Source organism: Malus sylvestris, chromosome 3 (genome assembly GCF_916048215.2).
Source record: "Malus sylvestris chromosome 3, drMalSylv7.2, whole genome shotgun sequence".
NCBI lineage: Eukaryota > Viridiplantae > Streptophyta > Magnoliopsida > Rosales > Rosaceae > Malus > Malus sylvestris.
This window is the reverse complement of record NC_062262.1, coordinates 6768105-6793117: the sequence shown is the minus strand read 5'-3', so window position 1 is coordinate 6793117 and position 25013 is coordinate 6768105. Positions and strand designations below refer to the sequence as shown.

Sequence of the window (25013 nt, the reverse complement as noted above, 5' to 3'; positions counted from 1 at the left end):
ACGCTAAGGAAATGAATCTTACGTGACCTGACAATGCAGTCAACAAAAGTCAATGTTTTTACCTCGAAGGGCATTTTCATAATTTCGTGTTTTAAAATTATAAAACCGTAATATTTGAGGACAGGTCGTTACATTAATAAAGCAAAACCAACTTAAAAATTCATGAACCATTATATTAAATTTATTCACAATTTTATTATATTTTTTTCGTCAATTTTGCCAATTCATAAGCGAAATAAAAGTCAAAAATGAAAACGATCACTTTTCAATTTTTCATTATTAGCTCATTTGTATGATCTTTATTACGAAAAATTGATTGATCAATCATCTTCAACAGAATTATAAAAGGTGAGGCGTGTTAAGACCTCCAACTTTTGGTCCAACTTTTGGATTTGGCAACGAAGGTGTGGAATTTTGGGGATGGAAGGTGTGTACTATTCTGTGGGGCTTGAATTTATGACCTCCAACTTTTGGATTTCTACCCTTTCCTTTTGAAAAAATAAAAATAAAAAGAGTGAAAATCATTTTCCCTTACAAAATTGAGCTCGAAAAGTGGGCTCATGCAAGGTATGATCCAACTAATTAATGGATAAAATTGAGCTTAGAAATCACTTCCCTTTATAATATTGATTTATGGAAAAAAAAAAAAAGGATGTGTATGTAGGTGATTTATTGTAGTAATATTTTAATTGTTGGTGGTGTTTAGAATTTTTTAGTTAAGATGGTAAATACAAGTGTCATTGTGTAAGGAGGCAACATTTCTCCATTTCAACAACCACATGTTTCCTGAAATTACGAAAAACCATATTTATACATTTTTCTGGTACTATTCACTATACTTATAACATGGACTTTTCATTAAAATTGATATTTTTTGGATTTTTCTTTAGTTTTCCTATTAATTAAACCGTTCAACAATTAATTAAGGCCTTGCCCCAATGAAAAATTGGTTTTAGAGGGAAAGAGACGAATAAAGTGGTGCATAAATTAGCACGAATGAGTCTGACTTATGATAATCCTACTTTTTGATTTGAAGAACCTCCTGATGTAATTATGGATCATCTCTTTGAGGATAGTAATTCCTTATTTGTTTGGTGTGGGACACTTTTTTTTTTCTTCGATCGAGTTGAAATCCCCGGCAAAATTTTTATTAAGGTCCAATGTATGCATTATATCCTCATTAATTGTACGTACTCCAATCGTTAATGAATATAGTACCTTTTCTCAAAAATAAAAATAAAAGAAAAAAAAACTTTAGGTATTGAAAGAATACTAATTCAACACGTACCTTTTCTCAAAAAAAGACAAAAAAAACAAACTTTAGTTATTGAAGGAATACTAATTCAACAATGACAAGTAACTTATCCTATTCTCTAAAGCGATGAAGACACACGGCTTCTTGGATTCCCCTTGTCTAACAATATAACAGTAGGAATACTAATTCAACAAGGACAGGTAAACTTAACCTAATCTCAATAATTCCACCAACCAAATGCTATGAATCCTCCAAAAGAGAAGTTCAATGGAAAATACAATTTTACTAACTAAATGATACTTTTACCACATTTTCATACCATATTCTTATCATCTTTCTTACAAAGATAGGATTCTACATATGTTGATCACCCTATCTCTATAGCGAGGTGGTATAAATGTTGCATTAAAAATATGGTGACATGTGCATGGTTAAAAACTGCTATATTGTTAGCGAGAAACTCGCCTACCTAAGCATTTGCATGTGATTTGATATCTTAGTGGATAGTGTTAAATTTCTAACTACATGAACCCCCCTCTCCTAAAGTATAGCAACAATTTCAAATCCTTCTAATTTGGAAATAAAAAATAAAAATCGCCTATATATGCTCTTATATGTCATCGTGATATTCCGTGCTAATAATATAATGTAATGTGACGAAACTAAAATTTGTGGCATTGTATTATTAATTTGTGATATCGGGATGGCAAATCGGAGATACATACATATTTTACATTCAGTCATTGTAATGAATAAATCAAAGAATAATCAAGAGCTTGAATTTAGGGACTTAAGCAGAAGGAAAAAAAAACGAAAAGGATGTTTTTAATAACTCTCCTCGATAAAAGCTGTATGGGTTTCAATGAAGCAGTCCAAGATTTAGAAATCCAATCACTCTAACCTTTTGGCGTGTGTATGCGTCTCTCTAAGAGAGAAGAGAAAGAGGGAAGAATGGAGATGGAAAAGAAAACACAGAGTACCAGGTTGGTCTTATTCCCATGTCCATACCAAGGTCACATAAATCCAATGCTTCAGCTGGGTTCCTTCCTTCACTCAAAGGGCTTTTCCATCACTGTTATTCACACCCAGTTCAACTCCCCCAACCCTTCAAACCACCCGGATTTCACCTTCTTTCCAATACAAGATGGCTTGACAGCTGAAGAGATCTCATCTGGGAATGCAATAGCCATTCTGCTGGCTATAAATGCCAACTGCAAAGCGAGTTTCCGACAACGCTTGACTCAAGTTATGGAACAGGAACCCGAGAACAAAATCACCTGCGTTATCTATGATGACTTTATGTACTTCACTGAAGCTGTAGCTAAGGATCTAAACATCCCAAACATCATGTTACGAACTACCAGCGTTACCAATTTTCAAGCTCGTACTGCTCTACTACAGCTTCATTCAAAAGGTCACATCCCATTCCCAGGTATGTGTCATATATATTTCTTAATCAGAGTACAGACTCTATGTTCGTTTTTCTTGCATATAACTAAGAAAACAAAACTGTTGGATTGCAGACTCTCAGTCACTGAGGCCGCTGCCCGATTTTGATCCCCTCAGGTTGAAGGATCTGCCCACCAACAACTTTGACTCATTAGAAAAGTACTCGGAACTAGTCGTTAATGCACACAATGTTAAGACAGCATCAGCAATCGTTTGGAACACCACTGATTGTCTTGAGCAATCATCACTAGCACAGATCCAGCAACAATGCCCAGTTCCAATCTTCTCCATAGGTCCTCTTCACAAGATTGAAGCTGCAGCTTCTAGTAGCTTACTAGAAGAGGACACAAGCTGCATTGGGTGGCTCGATAAGCAATCTAACAATGCGGTTATCTATGTAAGCTTGGGAAGTGTAGCATCCATCAGTGAGAAAGAGCTTGCCGAAATGGCTTGGGGATTGGCTAACAGCAAGCAGCCTTTCTTATGGGTAATCAGACCTGGCTCAGTGAATGGTTCAGATTGGATTGAGCTATTGCCTCAAGGTTTCATAGAAGCGATTGGAGAACGTGGTCGCATTGTAAAATGGGTACCCCAGAGGGAAGTTTTGTCCCATCGCGCAATCATAGGGTTTTGGAGCCACTGCGGTTGGAACTCAACGCTAGAAAGTTTGTCCGAAGGGATTCCAATGATATGCCTGCCGTCTTTTGGCGATCAGAAGGTGCATTCAAGGTACGTTGGCCAAGTATGGAAAGTAGGGCTACATTTAGACAATGAGGTAGAGAGAGGAGAGATTGAGGGCTGGTTTGGTATTGCTGTGCTTTGAAAAAAAGCTGCTGTGAGAATAAGCGGCTGTGCTGTGAGAATAAGCGGCTGTGAAATAAAGCCAGTAGAGTGTTTGGTAAACTTTTTTGTGAAAGTGCTTTTGGAAAAAAAGTAGGATGATAGTGTGTCTTTTCATTAAAGGAGCACTGTAGCTCCGTGTGCTTTGAAAAAACTGGCTTTTTTTCAAAGCAGCAAATAGCAGCTTCAGCTTTTCCTTTGATTTTCAGCTTATTCTCACAGCAGCTTCCAAAATAAGCCCTTTTTTTCAGTTTACCAAACACAAAAATGACCCTCAGCTTTTTTTCACAGTGGCTTTTTTTAAAATCACCTCAATCCCAAACGGGGCCTGAGAGAGCTGTCCGGAAACTGATGGTAGATGTTGATGGGGAAGTGATGCGGGTTAGGGCCAAGGATTTGAAAGAGAAAATAGAAGTTTCTTTGAGGAAAGGTGGTTCTTCCTACAAATTCTTGAATAAGCTTGTAGAACTTATCATGTCACTTTAATTATGTATTTTTTACGACAACCTTGAATAAAGTTTCCTGCAGATGGATGCAAGAAAGAATTTCTTTGTAGTCCGTCCTCATCTTTGAATAAAATGTCTTATATATTGTGATGCATTAGTTTTTTTTATTTTTTTTATTTTTTGGAAAGATTGTGATGCATTAGTTGGTAACACAAATCTCGAACTTGAAGGAATGGAGCAAACTAAGGGCTGGTTTGGTATTGCTGTGCTTTGAAAAAAAGCTGCTGTGAGAATAAGCGGCTGTGAAATAAAGCAGCAGAGTGTTTGGTAAACTTTTTTGTAAAAGTGCTTTTGGAAAAAAAAGCAATCTAATAGTGGGTCTTTTCATTAAAGGAGCACTGTAGCTCCGTGTGCTTTGAAAAAAAGCCAGTTTTCCAAAGCTGCAAATAGCAGCTTCAGTTTTTTCCTTTGATTTCAGCTTATTCTCACAGCAGCTTCCAAAATAAGCCTTTTTTTTTCAGTTTACCAAACACCTAAAACTCTTACAGCTTTTTTTCATGGGTGCTTTTTTTTTAAGCACCTCACTCCCAAACTAGGTCTAAGATGCGTGGTTGGTTCAGTTAGAGTTAGGGTACTAAAATGGTCCAACTAGATTTGCGCTTTAATTTTGTTAAGTATGCTTTTATGCAGAACCCAAACAATTTGTACCCAAACATCACATATGGCCGTGAGGAGAACAACAACGTGAGTTTCCTCACTTCAGTACCCTACAACAGAAGGTATCACGTAACTGAATAAACAAAACAATAGACAATTATCCATTCATCGTAAGGAGAAAAACTTCATTATGGACATCCAGACCATGCGACTATCCCGCACACACAAAGTACTCTCTCCGCATTTGTCCCACACGTACCCACCAACAATAGCGTGGCAGCTCTACCATATGCCCGTACACACAAAACACTCTCCGCATTTGGTCTCACCCACCAATCATAGTGTGGCAACTCTACGGAAGATTCTCTCTTTGTAGGGGGTCAAAGATTGCCGTAACATTATTTTCTCTTGCATTGAATTGGCTATATTCAACCTTCGACTTTTTTTCTATGTTTGTTTACTTACATTTTACTATTAGTATTACTTCATAAAACCAATTGTCTACCTACGAAATTACAATTTCCAATAGGTCTTTTCCAAATCATACCCCTAAAGTCTTATGTTATTTTAATATAAGGACTAACTCTTGTAAGAAGGAAAATCATAATCAACTAAAAACATTTATCTGAATTAGAACCTCTGTTGAGCAATATTCTGAGTGTCTGCATCTCTCCTTATTTCGTGACAACTCCATAGCAAAAACAAATGATCTTCTACTCTCTTTCACTCACCTTTTCACAGCTCTATTCAATAAGCCTAGAAGGGGTTATTTCTGTGTATCGAGTGTGAGAGCAAAGACCGTTGTTATATAGTAAAAGAGGTGGAATTCGAGTAGGGAACTTCCCATCATGTAATTCTACTCGAACGAGACTTTATCACCTAAACTTCAGTATTCATATTTGATTAAGTTTACTATTCGTATCAGGATTGCTTTACCTATAAAATCCTAATAATACACTTTCTTTATTAGCGTACAAGTATTATTGAAATCAGTCTATGAAATCCTTAATCTACATGAGACGTTACATACAAGTGTGGAACTCTAATATAGTCTTACATTTTCCCACTAGAGTCAACACTTGTATACAACATACTCAAAACCGAATATTAAAAAAAAGTTGCTCTTAATGGCCATGAGATCAAAACATTAAAATCCATGATAAACAAACTTCTGTCATGAGCTAATATCCATGAAGAATTAGAGGGAATCACATTTTACAAATTAAACACTATCCCCAAGATTGTCATGAAATTAACAAACACATGAAAATCCAACAAGATATGAATGAATCAATGCATAGTATTTGTCTTATAAGTGCAATCTATATAACACTAAGCATTTGGCCCCCTTAATGACTGAAACCACAGTCAAACTGTTATACTTCTAAAGAAGCCTTTATAGTTGCATATCTGCTACAACACTCAAAAAAGTTGTTGCAATTATAAACTAACATAACTAAAAGCTGAGAAATTGGGAAATTTTTCGTAGCAACTTAACATAGTGTTGGGGTCCAAAAATGTCACACATCAATCCAACCAAGTCTCAAAGACCAATTGTCATGCAAAGCCTACATTCAAGCCCAAATACATGCCAAGGCACGGGATCAACGAGGAATATATTTAAAAACATGTCATGCCATGGTGATTAAGACGCGATGCTCATGCCTATTCATCTCGCCATGCTTCCTTAATCATTATTCATGTTGAGCCCTAGTCACATATTTGAGGCTTGTCAAGTGGATTGTGGTGTGGATGGATACGGAAGGTTATCGGGCCTACGTGGAATCGGGGTCATGGAAGACTTTGGGCTGCTTAAGGGCCCAAAGATCCAAGCCCGTACCCTTTGGATTTCACGCAGGCAACATTGAGAGAAGACTAGCCTAGTTTATCCTTTTCCCTAGCAAACCAATCCCCTTAGTTAGAACTAAACTAGATTCCTACATTAAATGCATGTTAAGCCCACTAAGTCAGGCATTTAATGCTGAATTTCCCTTCCCAGCCTGCACAAACAACCAACTCGCGAAAGCTGTGAGGCGCGCTATCAGAATTAGCACATGTGGAAGGCCGCCCTGGGAAAGGCGCGTCTCGGGAATAAGCAAACTGCAGGTCTCAATAGTGCAACTATCTTACACCAAAAGGGGAATAATAGGAGGCCTAGGGGAAAAGGAAGGGGAAGACCAAGTCACAAGGGTAGATTCCTTTGTAATCTAGATAAGAGCCCTTCACTTACATAAGGAGGGAAAATCTATTAAAGATAGGGAATAGACAAGAGAAAGAACAGACATGAGAAAAGATAGAATATAGAGAGATAGGAGAGAATGCAAAGGAGAGAACCACCTAGGAAATAAGTCCAGAAAGTTCCATTTAGTCTAGAAGCATACTTCAAGCATCACCATTCATGCAACCATGGTCTAAAATATCCATAATATCCCGATATTTCCATCAAAATTTCCGTGTTTTTGGACTACCAATATTTTTTTGGACTACCGATATTTCCGATATCATTGATATTTTAGACCTTGCTAAGTCACTCATGTATCTTACCATGCAATGTATAAAGTGTAAAATATTGTACTAATTCATTATATATAAATGATTATGGTGTGTTTAAACTTCTTTAATTAATTATTACATATTTTCTACACTCACAATGTTTGCCAGCTTGCTATATAATCAACTTAAATCAGTTATATCTATCATGCAATGCATTTCCTTCCAATTTTTTGTGATAAACTAATAGATAATTGACTAAATAAACATTCTGCAAAGTTTCAATAAAACTTTCCAAGTTTTTCTTATAATTTCCGTGGTTTTTATTCAATTTTTATCGATATCGATAATATCCCGATATTTCCATCGAAATTTCCGTGTTTTTGAACTACCGATATTTCTGATATCATCGATATTTTATACCTTGCATGCAACCTTGGTAATTCCCACAGCCTTCTGTCAAACATCACAGCCATTAAAAGCCTTGTTATCACCCTAGGAAAGCCTAAATCATGCATCCCAAAATGCCATGCAACCCTGTAAATCATTTCTCTTTCGTGTAAACTGATAATCTTCTAGTTTCCGCACGACACTTCACTTAAACAAGTCATTATCTTGATCAATCATGCTATCTTTGAGCCGTTGATACTGTGGTATTTCTTAAGACAAGCCAACTCTTTCGAGATATCCGGGACTTGTTACGAATCCATACCAAGAGAGACAAGAAGACGTTCTTAATTAAAGCCCAAGTCCACTCGACCTAAAAGTCCCCAAAACACAGCAACAATCTTTAATAGTTATGATAGGCTGTAAAATCCTTATTACATTAAAAACTAAAAAACGAATCAAAAGCCCAATGGCTCCCACTGGTTCATGGATTCAAAATCAATTTAAAACTCAATTATGACACGTGCTTCTTGAAAACTCATATAGCCCTAAATTTATGCAAACAAGCAAGGACTTCACATAAGCTTAATTAGAAATACTCTGGCTGGTTAGCTATAATCACAATCTATTTTATTTTCTTTTCCTCTTTATGCGCATGTACTTTAAGCAAACCAAATTTATTCCTTAAGATTTTGAAAAGATAGTAAGACATAATGTCCGATTGAATTGAAATTAATGCTCCCACTAATTTACTAGATCAATAATGAATAGAAGAACTTGCAACATGTTTCTTGAAGGATTCCTTTTTAAGAGCAATATGAATATGTATCAACTTAATCTGAATGATCTCAATTCATGCATTTTTATCCATTCCAAAAGGTACTAATGCACATTCATATATAAACTTTATATGCATGAACTTAATTTGAATGAAACACTGAGGTTTGATAAAATCATTGTAGTCATTTAAACCAAAATAATATGCACCAATAGACTTTAACTACTGTTATCCTTATTGTCATGGCATAATTTTTTCCGTACCACCCAAGTATGAAACCGAATCTTATCACAAGAGATTCGGCAATACACAAACATTACTTTGTCCAAAACTTAAAATTTGAGAAAAGAAAACGAAATGAATTAGTAAGAGAGCTTCTTCAATATCTATGTTACAATTGAATCACTAGATGAAGATAAGCATGTCAGTTACCTTAAGCTCATTCACAATGTTTATACAAGGAAACAAAGTATTTTAGAATATCAAACTTTCTTTGCACTTAATAGTCCTTAATATTAGTCAACTTCCAAATGTATGTACTTCAGACGAGTTAAACAAAGTTAACTCAAAGTTTGTAAACTATTTACTTTGAACAATCGCTTTTAAGATGAAAACTCACTATAAAACTTTATGTACGACTTCAATGTTACAAAAACATTATATAAGTATGAGCTTGGTTTTACCAGATGAGGCAATTAGTGAGTGTGAAGTCCACATTCTTTTTTAATTCTCCCACTTGGGCGAACACTCAGTGGTCACTATTTTTTATTTTTTTTTGTTACTTCAAAAGAACTAATACAAAAACTGTCAAATAAAGTTTTATTCAAAATACTTTTGTTTACTCTTTCAAGTTCAATTAACCTCAAACAGGTATTTCACAAACTACAGACTTGTCTTTACAAAATATAGAACCACTATGTCTATTTAATAACCAAAATACACCCTAATTGAGACAGCTAAAATTGCCAACATATAAACTTCTTAGTTAATTAACACACACGGTCAATAAGATGATGAACATGATTTTAGGTTATTAATTTGGTTATCTTTAGACTTTTGCCAAACTTTAGGCAGTACGCATAAAAAGAAAACTATGTGCATCTATGTTGAAAGATTAACATAATTTTCTTGATCTCTGAAAATTTAGAATGTCTGACTTTTTAGTTTTCTCAAGTGTTGATTCGAATTACAAGTATATCAATACAGACCAACGATACTCAAACTAACAACTCTTTTTTTAATTTTTCCATGCAAGTACCTATACTCAAACTTCTTTATTAATAATCTATAGTCATACGTGAAAAGGTATAAATCCACCATAGATTCCAACTATATGTATACCTCAGCCAATTTCGATTATCCTTATGCTCAAAACTTTATGTATCAAAACTTATACTTAATATGTAATTATAAGAAAAAATGAGATATATAGAACTTTACATGAGGTAAGATCAATCATGGTGTGATTCAAAATACTAGTTAGCTAGTAAAAAGCATACAAGATGTAGCATATTAGCTAAAGGATTGAAAACCGTCGTCCTTCCTTACAAATAAATCTTTAAATTAAAAGCAAGGCAACTACAAGATTTCACACCACATCAAATCATGATGTATAACTTTAGTGATATAACTCATGGCAAACATAAGTGTGACATACCATGTTTATGCTATATAACAATCCATATAGTCATACCAAAGTGCAAAACCTTTATTATTCCAAAGAATTTATCATGCCTAAAAATACTTCTACATGTTAGTCAATGCATGATATAGATATTGTCTTGGTTAAGAATTCATACTGTGCATTCTCTTCTTAAATCGGTCGGAGCTGGAGAACAAAATACTCATAAAAATTGTTAACATCTTTTAACCCCATAACTATATAGTTTACAGTTTCGAAACCCTTGGATGAAGAAATACTGATAACAATTTCTTTTGTTCATAATACTACCATAGCTATGTCTGAATTTCATGTAGCCTTGTTTTCATATTTTTGTGATAGGAGAAACAAAACCTAATTTAAACATATGTATATGATATATTATGCCACTATAATTCGAACCATGAAAAAACAAAAAATTAAATCAATCAAACCTCATTTGGAAGGGTTTCTTTCTCCACATTATGAATTCTAGTGCAATTCTGATCATTATTTCTTTGATCATGTTCATAAGTTAACAAGAAGGGCTTTAGCCAATACATGAATATGCAATATATGAGCTGTTGATTGTGATCAGAGAGATGATGTAACGACCCGTCCCTAAAAATTATGATTTTTATAATTTTAAAATGTGAAATTATGAAAATGCCCTTTGATGCAAAGACGTTGACTTTTGTTGACCACCTTGTCATGTCATGTAAGATCCATTTTCTTGGCATATTTGGATAGTACTCGTCGCTACGGATGTGTGGACGTAAATGGAACGTGATTTGGAGTTATAACGAAGAAGTTATGGGCGAGTAAAAATAGGAAAAAATAGTCATTTAAACATTTCTGGAAGGCTCCAGTTTTTTGGAGCAAAATCTGGAAAGCCACGTGTGTGGCCCAGAGTAAAGGAAAGTAGAGATGGTCGGTGGAGATGGAAAGTAAAGGAGAGAAAATGGAGGGAAACCGGCCAATGAGGAAGAAAGGGAAAAGGGAAGTAACCAATGGGGGAGAGAAGAAAGGAGGGGAAAGGAGAGAGAGGGGATGCACCGGATCACCCTGGACCTGGTTACCCCCCAGCCAACCCATGCGACCCAGTTGACCCAAAGCTATATCCGGCAGTTTTCAGTCATTTTTTTGGCGATTTTCACCGATTCACCACCTGAAAACTAGACATCGGCCTTCCCTCTTCAATTTCCACCCATGATTGACGAGTTTTTGGCTCTAGTTTTGTGAAGAACATGCACGATGATGCCAAGGGTCTCATGGTTGTGATCCACCATTCCTAAAGCAAACTTTGTCGACCATCACCATGGGTCAACTTCTCTTGAACCCAGGAACAAGTCTCAAGCCTTGGTTGGTGCGGCGGAGCACCAGAGAAGTTGAATCGAAGGCCACCCAACTTAGGGTTTCCGGCAGGTTCGAGATGAATTGGGGATTTTCCTGGCCAAATCGGCCTTAGTCACAAGTATGAAAATTGCTCTACTCGTTCAGATCTTCATTCTTATAAAATTTGGGAATTTTTGGAGTTGTTGGATTTTCCGGCGAGTTGGGACGGCCAGCTGCTCCACGTGCGGTGGGGCATGGGAGAAAAACTTGAGGTTCCTCCTTAGGTTTCTCGACGTGCTGAATCCGCCATCAATTTTCCCAAATTATAACATTTTAGTATAGTTTTACTATATGGTCCCTAATTGTGTTTAGGCGGTTTAGCGGGAAACGACATCAGCCTTGCTAGTTCGAGCGGTTCTCGGGCAATAAAATATTAGCCTAGCATGCATTCATATTTAATGATTTAAATATGTTTTATAATATGCTTTATAGAATTCTATATTTAATGGTTTATGAAATATTTATAATTTATCAAAATTACGTTTTACGAACGGATATGAATTAGTTTTTGGATTTGTGAATGTGATTTATCTTTCATGGATTTATGAGACAAGGTTTGAGCTTTTGAGCTACAATGATTGACATGAGATTTTGAGATATGTTTTTGGTACTTACCTAGTGGGTTATCATACGGCACATCCACACATCACGGGTATAGATGTCTATGGCCATAGGACACATGATGGAGGAGTGAGATATGATATATTATATGCCCCCAGCTTCACCACTGAAAGCAGTGTCGAACAGCACTAGCCACGGCTAGTGTCGGTGTGGATGTATGCTATTTTATACAGCTTCACCTTCGGGTGATGGACATGTTATGCAGCTTCACCTTCGGGTGATGGACAAGTTATTCAACTTGACCTACGGGTGATGGATATGCACTACCTTCAGGCGACTATGATACCCCTAATTGAGTACTTCACGGATATGATTTACAAAGGTTTTACAAATGTTTTACATGGCATGCTAGGGTTTTCCATAAAACCTATATGTAGTATTATATATATGTTTTCAAAATAGGGGGTTATTACTATGTTCATAAAAAAAACAATTTTTCTATTATTATTATTATTATTATTATTATTATTATTATAAAATTGGTCCACTCACCTTTTCTGTTTTTGCGCCCCCTCAGGAGTTAGGATCGAGGCACATGATCCCGTCGTCAGGACACTTCGGCTTAGTTATCCTCGAGTCTTCTCAATGTAGGTACCATTTCCTGGTTCGTATCTTTTGTTAGTCATTCTTCCATGTTATTCTTGAGTAGTTGTATGCTTTGAACACGTTTCTGCTTTGGCTTAATCTTGCTAATTACATATCTTTTATTGGTATGCATGGATAAAATGGCTTCGTCATCCTCGGTTGTCGGTCAGCACGTGCCTACCCTGATATGTGGGGATATCGGAGTTGGGGCGTGTCAAATGAAGCTAATAACACAAACTGATAGGCATCTTATTAATTTTTGTAGCTTCCTAATGCCTTTTCCGTCTCTCTGCAATTCAATGTGATTAGTGTGGAAAAATATCAAGACCAAATTTACTACATTCTTTATTGGAAAATCTTAATAGAATGAGAACAAAAACAATAGTATTTTCCCAAGTAAGACTTGGGTGAGGACTAAAAGTAATACACAACCAATGATGGCTGTTCATGTTTTGTGGCTTTGTGATCATAGTTTTCTGAAGACTTCATAAATAACCACTGAACTCCACACTGCAACTTGATTCATGAAGGTACCTCCAAATATCCATGGGATTAAACAATTCTATATGTTAAATCAGTGGACATTTTACCAAATGAAGGAATCACAAAGAACAAATAAACTTAATTAGATAAACTCACGTTGCCAATTTTGTCACTTTCATTGGGTTTGAAAATACCATGTGAATCGAAACTTATTTTCATGCATGCTTTAAAAAACCATATTATAAGTGACTCAGTTTCATATTTCTTTAGTTACAGTTAAAATATTAATGGTGTACTCTATAGCATGTGTATGGCAAGAAACAAATAAATCAAACCATAGTAGATAACATATATTATTCCAGTTTGATGTTACTGATGATCGACAATGATATATACATACAAAAAAACCTGTAATTCAGTTTGTGGTCTTTAGAGTTCCGTAGAAGTAACCTAGAAATTCTTGAGAAGCATGACAAAATTGTAAGCATCAATATCGCCAATCAGCAGTTGTACATATGCTGTTTCTTTATGTATTTTCTTCTCTAGGGCGTAAGATGCTTGTTGTCATATTCATTATGTATTTAGATACATGACTCAATTGGCTTACCTTATTTACTAAAGCCAAAACAAAGATTAAACAGAATACATACCACTCACAAAAATACCAACCTTTTGGTCCATTCTTTAGTTTTCAATATTGTTCGTGAATCAAGATAACTCTCAATTATGCTTCTTCCTCCTTTAACAATCACTACAAGACATACTAAGAAACTCAATGTTCCCAGGCTATAAAGAAAACAAATTGTTCTCTTACTGAAATCAAACTCTCATCTTTTTATTTTCTTGGCTTTTACAGTGAAAACATCCAACTAAAGTTGGGAATTAAAACGTTGAGAAAAACAGCAAGATCTTAACAATGTATATTAATTTCTTGTTGGTTGTTCTATTCCACCTAGATACGAACACAATTTTTAAATAATACCAAAAAATGTCGATTTCTTGTTGGTTGTATCCATTATATGCAACTTCTTACGGGACTTTGGAAAAAGAAAAAAAAATATATATATATATATAGTGATTTTACAGAGATTAACTTCATGAAACCAAAAGCTGGAGCAACATTGAACCGATATTATTAAACTGTAGGTCACGACAAATCTGCATGTCACCCTAACATCAATTTGCACTTCTTAATGGGAATTATTATTAGCATTCTCAAAATTTCATTTGGCACTCCAAATTTTCTATAATTAGAAATAAAAATACACTTATGAGTTGTGTAGAATAAGATTTTTGGAGTGCTAATAACAGTTCTCTTCTTAATATTGATTTCAACATGTCAACTCTTCGTACGTTATATGTTTGAAAGCCTAAAATCTATTTCTTGATTGAAATCTAAAACATGTCGTGGACTCTGGTTATAAATTATACCGAATAAGTCTTTAGTCGTATTATGAATGGCTCTGATACCACATGTAAAAAGGAAAATCATAATCAATTAAAAACACTGATCCGGATTAGAACCTCCGTTGAGCAATCTTCCGAGTGTCTGCATCTCTCCTTGTATTGTGACAACTGCATAGCAAAAATAAATAATCTTCTACTCTCTTTCGCTCACCTTATCACTACTATATTCAATGGGGCTAGAAGGGTTATTTCTGTGTATCGAGTGTGACAGCAGAGACCGTTGTTATATAGTAAAAGAGGTGGAATTCGAGTAGGGAACTTCCCATCATGTAATTCTACTTGAACGAGACTTTATCACCTAAACTTTAGTATTCATATCTGATTAAGTTTACTATTCGTAGCAGGATTGCTTTACCTATAAAATCCTAATAATACACTATATTTATTAGCGTACAAGTATTATTGAAATCAATCTTTGCAATCCTTAATCTATATGAGATGTTACATACAAGTGTGCAACTCTAAAATAGTCTTACAACTCTATCTAAGATCTAATTTTCCAACTTAATTGTCCATACAAAGGACTTTAATCCTGACTTTTGGATGCATGCTACTTTATAAGATACAAGGAATGAAGATCCAACTTATTTGAAGTACTCCCTTATAGCTACACAAATCTCAATAGCAATGGAAAAAACAATGTACGAGCCGCAGATCGGAGCTGGTTCCATGCCCGTTCCAAGGGCACATAACTCCGCTGCTTCAACTGGGCGTTATCCCTCTCTCCAAAGGCTTCGACATCAAAGTCGCTCATACCACGTTCAACTTTCCCAATCCATAGGACTACCCTGATTTCGACTTCTTAAAAGATGTCCGATGGTTTATGTGAGCAAAATGCCTCGTCCTACAACTTTATAGCTGCAATATCAGGCTTTAACGTCACTACAAAGCCCCACTGCAAGACTCATTGGCTCGGATGATGGAGAAAGAGGACCGAAATAGTAAGATTTCATTCATCAATCATCTAGGATGAGTTCATGCATTTCTCAAAAGAGTTGGCTAATCATCTAGGGTTGCCTAGCATCATATTGATTACTAGCAGTGCAGAAAACATGCTGACTTGCCAAGCAATTCCTAGGCTCCTAAAACATGGTTACATTCCAATTCAAGGTAACAATCAGACATCTCATCTTTTCGACTTCCGTCTTGACAGAAACTATGAGATATAAATACATAATATCGATCAACAAACTGATTACGATTTTAACCCTTTTGCGGGAAATAAGACTTGATGACTCTTTGGTTTTCGTAATTTTTGCCAATATCTAAACTAACCTTAAGATCTCCGATGCTTAAACTATCAGAGTACAGATTCTATGATGCTGGAACTGGTGCCAGGACTTCAACCACCCAGATTTAAAGATCTACCCATTAGCAACTTCAAGGATTTGGACGACTTGCTGCAACTAATAGCGAAGGCCCACAATTCAAGGTCATCTTGTGCTGTCATTTGGAACAGCATGGACTACCTCGAACAACCATCGATGGCACAGCACGAGCAAGAGTACCAAATTCTTGTTTCTGACATGCCCCAACCCCGATATCCTCAAATATTAGGGTAAGCACGTGTTGACCGACATCTGAGGATGACGAAGCCATTAAAAACATGCATACCAATAAAATATGTAATTTGAAAGGGATACACTAATGCATAATCTTGTTCAGAGCATACAACTAATCGAGAATAATGTGAAAGAATTATTATGGAAAGGTACAAACCGAGGAATGGGACCTACACAGAGGAGGCTCGAAGATGCCTAAGTGGAAGTGCCCTGACGCCGGAATCGTGTGCCTCAAATCTATATCCTGAGGGGGCGTAAAAACGGAAAAGGTGAGTGGACCAAGTTTATAATAATACTAATAATACGAAAACCGATTTATTTCTAAACATATTAACCTCTTGTTTTGAAAACATATATAATACTACATAATAAGTTTTCTGAAAACTCTAGCATGCAATGGAAACATTCGTAAAGCATGTACATGTAAAACAATGCTTGATAATGATGCTATCGTCCCCCCGAAGGTAAATCCATAGATCTCAACCATACTGTACTCTCTAGGGGTATCATAGTCGCCCGAAGCCAATACATGTCCATCACCTGAAGGTGAAGTTGTACCACACTAGGTTACTCCAGTGAAGAAACTATGGTCCATCACCCGAAGGTGAAGCTGTACGACTCCGGGTTACGCCAGAGAAGAGAATATATATAACATCACACACCGACACTAGCCGTGTCTAGTGAAGCTATTCGACAATAGTTTCATCAGTGAAGTTAGGGGTATGTCATCAATATCATTAACTCTTCATTCGGCCGAAGGCAATACATGTCCATCACCCAAAGATGAAGTTGTACGACACTGGGTTACGCTACTGAAGAAACATGGTAGGCCCCATCATCCAAAGGTGAAGCTGTACGACTCTGGGTTACACAGGAGAAGAAATATATACATAGATATCATCAATTGTGCCCTATGGCCATAGACATCTACATACCCGTGTTGTGTGGATGTGTTGTATGATAACCCACTAGATAAGCACCAAAAACATATCTCAAAAACTCATATCCAAATCCAAAACTCAAAACCTCAAAGTCTCATTTCATCAATCCAAGATAGTACATACTCATAAATCCGTAAAATAAATCATATTCGTAAATCCCTAGAATTTCATAAACGAGAATCTAATAATTCATAGCCTTTAGTAAAACATAATTTCGATAAATCATAAATATTTCATAAAAGCAATTTGAATAAATCATAATTAATGCATAAAGCGTAAAATCATGAAATCATGTTTTTCGTGAATACAAGCCTAATATTTTATAAAAACATGCAAGTTAAGAAGGGGTCCACTCATAAGTTTTCCATTGCCCGAGAGCAGCTTGAACTAGCGAGAATGGTGTCGCTTCCTATTAACGCACATCTAAACACAATTAGGAACCATTTAGTAAAACTATACATAAACGATAGAATTTGGGAAAACGGACAGCGAATTCGGATTCGACACATTGAAAAACCTAAGGAGGGATCTCGGGTTTCCCCCCACGCGCCGTCGTGCAAACCTCCATGAAGCGGCGGCCCAGAAGGCCACGCGCCACCGTCGCCGCCGACTGGCAGCCACGACTTGCCGAAAAATTCAACAACTCCAAAAATTCCCAAATTTTGCAGGAATGAAGATCTTAATGAGAGGAACAACTTTCATACATGGGTCAAAGTTCAATTCAGTCGGGAAATACCTCAAGTCACCCTTGATCCGTCGAAAATCCTTGAAATAGGTGTTCTCGATTTGACGCTTCTCAGGTGGTGAGTGGCTTCAACTAGCCGAAAATCCGCCGTGAAAGGCGTCGGAAACCATGGAGGCCTTCGGGTCCAGATTCCCTCATTCCCGATTGGGCAACACCCCTCTCATTTCTCTCCTCTTCTTTCCATCACAACCACACACATGGCACTAAATTGATGCTCCAACAAAATCTGGAGCCTTCCAGATTTATGGTTAAATGACCATTTTGCCCTCAACTTCGTTCGTTAATAACTCTTTCATTGTAACTCCAAATTACATTCCGTTTGCGCCCACGAGTTTTTAGCAACGAGTACTATGAGGATACGCCAAGGGAATGGATCTTATGTGACATGACAAGACGGTCAACAAAAGTCAACGTATTTGCCTCGAAGGGCATTTTCGTAATTTCACATTTTAAAATTATAAAATTCGTAATATTTGGGGATGGGTCGTTACAGTTTCCTATCAGTCCTCTACAAGAAACTGTTCCATCCATGTTTATAATCTTGTTGAAAGATGGCCAGAGCTGTATGTCATGGCTCGATAAACAAGCACAAAACTCTCTATCGGCTATGTAAGCCTAGGAAGCATAGCTTTCATGGATAATGAAGATTTATATAATGGCATGGGGTCTGGCCAACAATGAGAAGCCTTTCTTGTGAGTGGTTCGGACAGACTCCGTATTATTGCCCGAAGGTTTCCAATAAAAGGTTCGGACGGACTCCGTATCATTGCCCGAAGGTTTCCAATAAAGGGTTGGTCAAAGGGGGCACATAGTGAAATGAGCACCCCGAAAGCAAGTCCCGACACACAGGAGTTGGACAGTTTTGGAGCCATTGTGGTTGGAATTGAACCGTTGAGAGTATCTTTCAAGCAGTCCCATTGATATGCCAACCATATGTAAGGATCAACAAATTTTGTTTTGACTGAGAGATATTACACTAGTCTAATTTACAAGGATGAGAATAACTTGGCTGCAAAGGAACAAACACACTAGCATAATCAACTAGTCTAACCCACATTTGTAAATTTCATCGTTCATACTATAAACAGAGTAGCATCCAATTTCATACTAAATTAGCAAAATCAGTTATCGTAAGCTTCATCATTCATGATATTTTGTATGCTATAAAGTAGACGAACACAGCCCGCGATGGACCGGGATTTGAAAATAAGGTGGGCTTGATCTAAAGTTAAAAACATATTATAATCATACAAAAGAACTAAATTTACTAGATTCTAAACAAACTCGATGGTATGAGTGAATTTTTTTAACAAACGAAAAATAAATAGTAGAAAATACAGACACATCTATGTCATACATTTAATCACACAATAAGACACAACTTTTCATACTCCGACATAAAACAAGGTTTGCCCGGAAGTGGAACTCCGATAGAATAAAGTCCAACCTCCTCCTTCGGAATGGTATCAAAGCAATTAGACTAGTGCTTAAGGGAAACCAGAAGAGACCTATAACCACAACATTTCTGATTGATTCTTGAACAATGTCGTCGCTTGTCTAACGAAGGTACCCCCTTACATTTGAAACTACACAAGTTTGAATTCCAAATTTTGAAGCTATACAAGTTTGGATTCCAGAAATTGACAATAATGAGAAGTTAGAAGTTGAAAAAGGATCTAATTCAGTTCAACTGTAACACCCTATAACTTTCCGATACAAACCGATATATCATTGCCAAATACTAACTGCAAAATGCAGCCTATGGTCATCCACTAGCTAGATTCGAGAAAGTGGCCAGCCATTCAAGTACATTATTTCTCGACGCTAACATGCAATTCCAATGTTCTTATTATAACTAAAAACCTTCATTAAAGGAGTTGGGTGGCTGCACTGGCTGGTATTGCAGCACTTGAAAGCTGCCACCCCAACCATTCCCTTTGGGCTTCATTCTCATATATACTATTACCAATTTCACAAGAACATTAACTTATAAACACCTACATTTGCGTAAAGTTATGGTGGAGACGTTGAATATGGATACCGACAGAAAGAAACCCGATCTTTCAGCGATGCCCTACATGCAATTTCTTCAGCTCAAGATGATTTTGCACGAATTCCATTTGACCAAGATGATTGACCATTTGGAGCATGAATTGTTCTTATAGTCCTGCTCTTGTAGGGTTCTCAAAATGAGGATCTGACGACTCAATGCATATTAGCCACTAGATTATTTAGATCCAAAGGCTTAAAATATTTGACAACTTAATAATCAAAACCAACTTAAAATTCATGAACTATTAGAAAACTCATTTTCTTGTTTTGCTTTATTAACTTGTCAAAAAATTTAAACTTTTGGATCTAAACTAATACAATTTGTAGCTAATATGCATTTGGTCCTCACAAGTCCTCAAAATCAAACCTTAGAAGAGCAGGACTCTTGTTCTTGTATTTAGGCCTGGCAAATGGGTCATGTTTGTCGTGTTTGTGTCGTTTTCGTGTAACACTTGTTATCTTAACAAGTCGTGTCATGTCACACTCGTTATCTTAACAGACCCGACCCGTTATGATCCGTTAAGAAAAATATTTTTTTTTTCTCAAATTTGCACATACCACACATTGCCACATAAATATTACTTCAAAACATTAAAACACATTTGTCGTTTAAGTAGTACATCTACACTCGAAAATAAGAGCATAATAAACAAACATCCATACACTACTAGTTTATTACAAAATATTAAATGTGCAAGGATATGCAAAATGAAAGAGTTTTTGTTTTCAAGGTTATGAAGCCTTTCTCAAAAGTTTAAACCTTGCCAATGGAACTCAAAGCTTGCATGTTATTCCTTTTACAAAATCTTCAATTTTCATCGATCATCATGACATAAGATTTTGTGGTATCCACTAGTGTAAATATTTTAAATTGAAGATCAAATTCATTCATTGTATTCATATAGGGTCAAAGAGTATAGCTGTAAAAAATCATTCAAATCAGAGTTAAAATAACCGTTAAATCCAAGGTTCTAAAAAACGCTAGGCGCTAGTCGAGCGGCAGGCTAGCGCCTAGCGCCTAGGCGGATTTAGGTAAATTTCTTATATATCTTGTAAATAAGTGCATATTGACACTTACACAAAATTATACTTGTATGAAATCTAAGGATAAGATAATATAAAAAAATGATAAAATGCAAAAAGATGATTCTAAAAAACGTTAGGCACTAGTCAGGTGACGAGCTGAGGCCTAACGCCTAGACAGATTTAGATTTATTATATATTATATGACTATATAATTACTTATTTTATGTATATAATATGATAGTCTAAGAAAAAAATCATTATCTAAATAATTCATATAACATTTATAATATATATATATAGATATATATATTTATTTATATCTCAAACTTTTCAAAAGATAACAAGCCCATGCATTGTGTCAGTGGGTGGTTTCAAAATTAGAAACCGGGTTCCACTCCACCTCTCTAACATTCCCCAATAACAAAACCATGCAGTGTGCCAATGCTTGGTTTCAAAATTAAAAACCGGGTTCCACCACCTCTCTTACATTCCCCAAGGTGGAGCTCAAATCAAAACCATATTTTGACCCATCGAAAAGTGAAAGTATCATTCCCATTAAACCTTTTCACTTCTTCTTCTTCATTAGCCCTTTCAGATGCTAAAAACTAAATCTGCAAGACTGCAACTCATGCTGCTGAGGCTCTCTCTCTCTATTCGTACTATATCTTCCTTCATCTGCTCATAGACGGCGAGCCTTCATCTGCTCATAGACGACAAGCTTCAGAAGCTCGCTGAGGCTCTGCTTCTACGTACGACGCAGATTTGCTGCGAGAGTTGCAGTGAGTTTGGGATTTGCAGCCGCCTTGACTGCCGCCTAACACAGCCTAGAATGCCTAATGAGCGCCTAGGCGACCGCCTAAATCCTCCCCACCTTAAGTGAACGTTTTGGCCGAAATATAGTCGGGGCTCCGCCGCCCAACGCCTAGGCGCCGCCTAGGCCGATTTTTAGAACACTGGTTAAATCGTGATTTTTCGTTAATAACCGTGGAAAAGTTTTGTCCCGTTACTTGATCTCTGAATGTTTGTTTTTTGCGATTTTTGGCATATGCGATCTTGAAGCATATACAAACAAGTTTGACAATTGGATCATTGAAATTAGTTTCATAGAATGTGTATCCCATCAAAATGATAGATTCACTAACACTTAAGAGTTTATTCATACTTTCATTAAGTATAACATAAGATTTTGTGGTATCCACTAGTATAATATTTTAAATTGAAGATCGAATTCATTCATTGTATTCATATAGGGTCAAGGAGTGTAGCTGTAAAAAAATCATCCAAAATCGGAGTTAAAATAACCGTTAAATTGTGATTTTTCATTGATAACCGTTGAAAAGTTTTGTCCTGTTACTTGATCTCTGAATGTTTGTTTTTTGTAATTTTTTGCGTATGCAATCTTGAAGTATATACCAACATGTTTGACGGTTTAATCGTTGAAACTAGTTTCGTAGAATGCATATCCCATCAAAACAATAGATTCACTAACACTTAAGAGTTTATTCATACTTTCATTAAGTATAACATAAGACTTTGTGGTATCCACTACTGTAAATATTTTAAATTGTAGATCGAGTTCATTCATTGTATTCTTATAGGGTCAAGGAGTGTGTGTAACTGTAAAAAATCATCAAAATCGGAGTTAAAATAACCGTTAAATCCTAATTTTTCTTTGATAACCGTCAAAAAGTTTTGTCATGTTACTTGATCTCTGAATGTTTGTTTTTTTGCGAGTTTTGGCGTATGCAATCTCGAAGCATATACAAACAAGTTTGATGGTTGGATCGTTGAAATTAGTTTTGTAAAATGCGTATCCCATCAAAACGATAGATTCACTAACACTTAATAGTTATTCATACTTTCATTAAGTATAACATAAGATTTTTGGGTATCCACTAGTGTACATATTTTAAATTGAATATCGAGTTCATTCATTGTATCCATATAGGGTCAAGAAGTGTAGTTGTAAAAAATCATCAAAATCAGTGTTAAAATAACCGTTAAATCGTGATTTTTCGTTGATAACTGTCAAAAAGTTTTGTCTCATTACTTGATCTTTGAATGTTTGTTTTTTGCAATTTTTGGCGTACGTGATCTTGAAGTATATACAAACATGTTTGAAGGTTGAATCGTTCAAACTAGTTTCGTAGAATGCATATCCCATCAAAACAATAGATTCACTAACACTTAAGAGTTTATTCATACTTTCATTAAGTATAACATAAGATTTTGTGATATCCACTAATGTAAATATTTTAAATTGAAGATCGAGTTCATTCATTGTATTCATATAGGGTCAAGGAGTGTAGCTATAAAAAATCATCAAAATCAAGTTAAAATAACCGTTAAATCATGATTTTTCGTTGATAACCGTCGAAAAGTTTTGTCCAGTTACTTGATCTTTGAATGTTTGTTTTTTGCAATTTTTGGCGTATGCGATCTTGAAGCATATACAAACAAGTTTGACGGTTGGATCGTTGAAATTAGTTTCGTAGAATGCATATCCCATCAAAACGATATATTTACTAACATTTAACGAGTGTATTCATACTTTCATTCAATATAACATAAGATTTTGTGGTATCCACTAGTGTAAATATTTTAAATTGAAGATCGAATTCATTCATTGTATTCATATAAGGCCAAGGAGTGTAGCTGTAAAAAAATCATCATAATCGGAGTTAAAATAACCATTAAATCATGATTTTTTGTTTATATCCGTCGAAAAGTTTTGTCCCGTTACTTGATCTTTAAATGTTTGTTTTTTGCAATTTTTGGCGTATGCGATCTCAAAGTTACAAACATGTTTAACGGTTGGATAGTTGAAACTAATTTCGTAGAATGCATATCCCATAAAACAATATATTCACTAACATTTAAGAGTTTATGCATACTTTCATTAAGTATAACATAAGATTTTGTGGTATCTACTAGTGTAAATATTTTAAATTGAAGATCGAGTTCATTCATTGTATTCAGGGTCAAGGAGTGTAGCTGTAAAAAATCATCAAAATCGAAGTTAAAATAACAGTTAAATTGTGATTTTTCGTTGATAACCGTCGAAAAGTTTTGTCCCATTACTTGATCTCTGAATGTTTGTTTTTTTCAATTTTTGCTAATGCAATCTCAAAGCATATACAAACAAGTTTGATGGTTGAATCGTTGAAATTAATTTCGTAAAATTTGTATCCCATCAAGTTCAATGGTGTGTGTGTGTGTGTATATATATATTAAGTAGATTTAAATTTATTTATTTTGTACGTATAACACTTAAGAAATTGAATGGTATATATATTTAAGCCGATCCAATGGTCACCAATTTTTAACATTTAATTTAATATATATAATTATTATAGGTTTTTTTTAGGGTTATAAAATTATAAAATTAATATTTTGATTATCGTGTATCGTGTTACCCACATATATACCCGAACCAACCCGTTATCTTAACAGGTGCTTATCGAGTTACCCAATAACATTCCGATTAGTTATCGTGTCGACCTGAACACCTGTTAATTTCGTGTCGTTTCGTGTCGGGTTATCAAATCGTGTTAGAAATTGTCAGGCCTACTTGTATTAAATTTATTCACAATTTTATTACGTTTGATTATGATTCGTGCAAAACTCAGATTTTTTTAGGTCAGTGTTGCCAATTCACAATGAAAGTGAAATATAAAAACGATGACTTCGTCAAATTTTTTCATTATCAGCTCATTTATATGATCTTTATTACGAAAAATCTGATTGGTCAATCATCTTGAACAAAGGATTGGCAGGAAATGTGTGGAATTTTAGGGAAGGAAGGTGTGTACCATTCATTGGGGCTTGAATTTATGAAAGGAGATTGATTTCTAATTTTCTACGCTTCCCTTTTGACAAATAGTAATGTTAGGGAGACAAAATAATGAAAATTTTCAGGTGTCACTGTGTAAGGAGGCAGCATTTCTTCAATTCAAAAGCCACATTTTTCCTGGAAAAAAAAATTAAGGTTAAAACAACTGTTCAACAATTAATTAAGTTAAAGGTATTAAACTTTAGGTATTGGAGGAATACTAATTCAACAAGGACAATCAACTTATCGTGATCCCTAAGAGATGAAGACATAGCTTGTTGTTTTTCCCTTGTCTAACAATATAACAATGACAATAAAATTATTTTAGACCAAAGATATTTTATCTGCAATTGTCATCAATCC

The 25013-nt window shown here is 35.5% G+C and overlaps 1 protein-coding gene across 3 annotated transcripts in view; it reads left to right on the top strand.

The window, feature by feature from the left end:
* Positions 1-2001: 2001 nt before the first annotated feature.
* The window catches only part of LOC126615409 (UDP-glycosyltransferase 76E2-like), a 45355-nt gene continuing 22343 nt past the window's right edge, over positions 2002-25013 (top strand). Inside the window, exons 1-2 of one of the 3 annotated variants that reach the window (XM_050283232.1) lie at positions 2002-2687; positions 2779-2997. In XM_050283232.1, the coding sequence (XP_050139189.1) occupies positions 2171-2687; positions 2779-2997 (736 nt within the window). In that variant the 5' untranslated portion in view covers positions 2002-2170. Of the gene's footprint in view, positions 2688-2778; positions 3480-25013 lie in introns of all 3 variants that reach the window. The other 2 variants (XM_050283230.1, XM_050283231.1) reach the window with 2 other exon arrangements.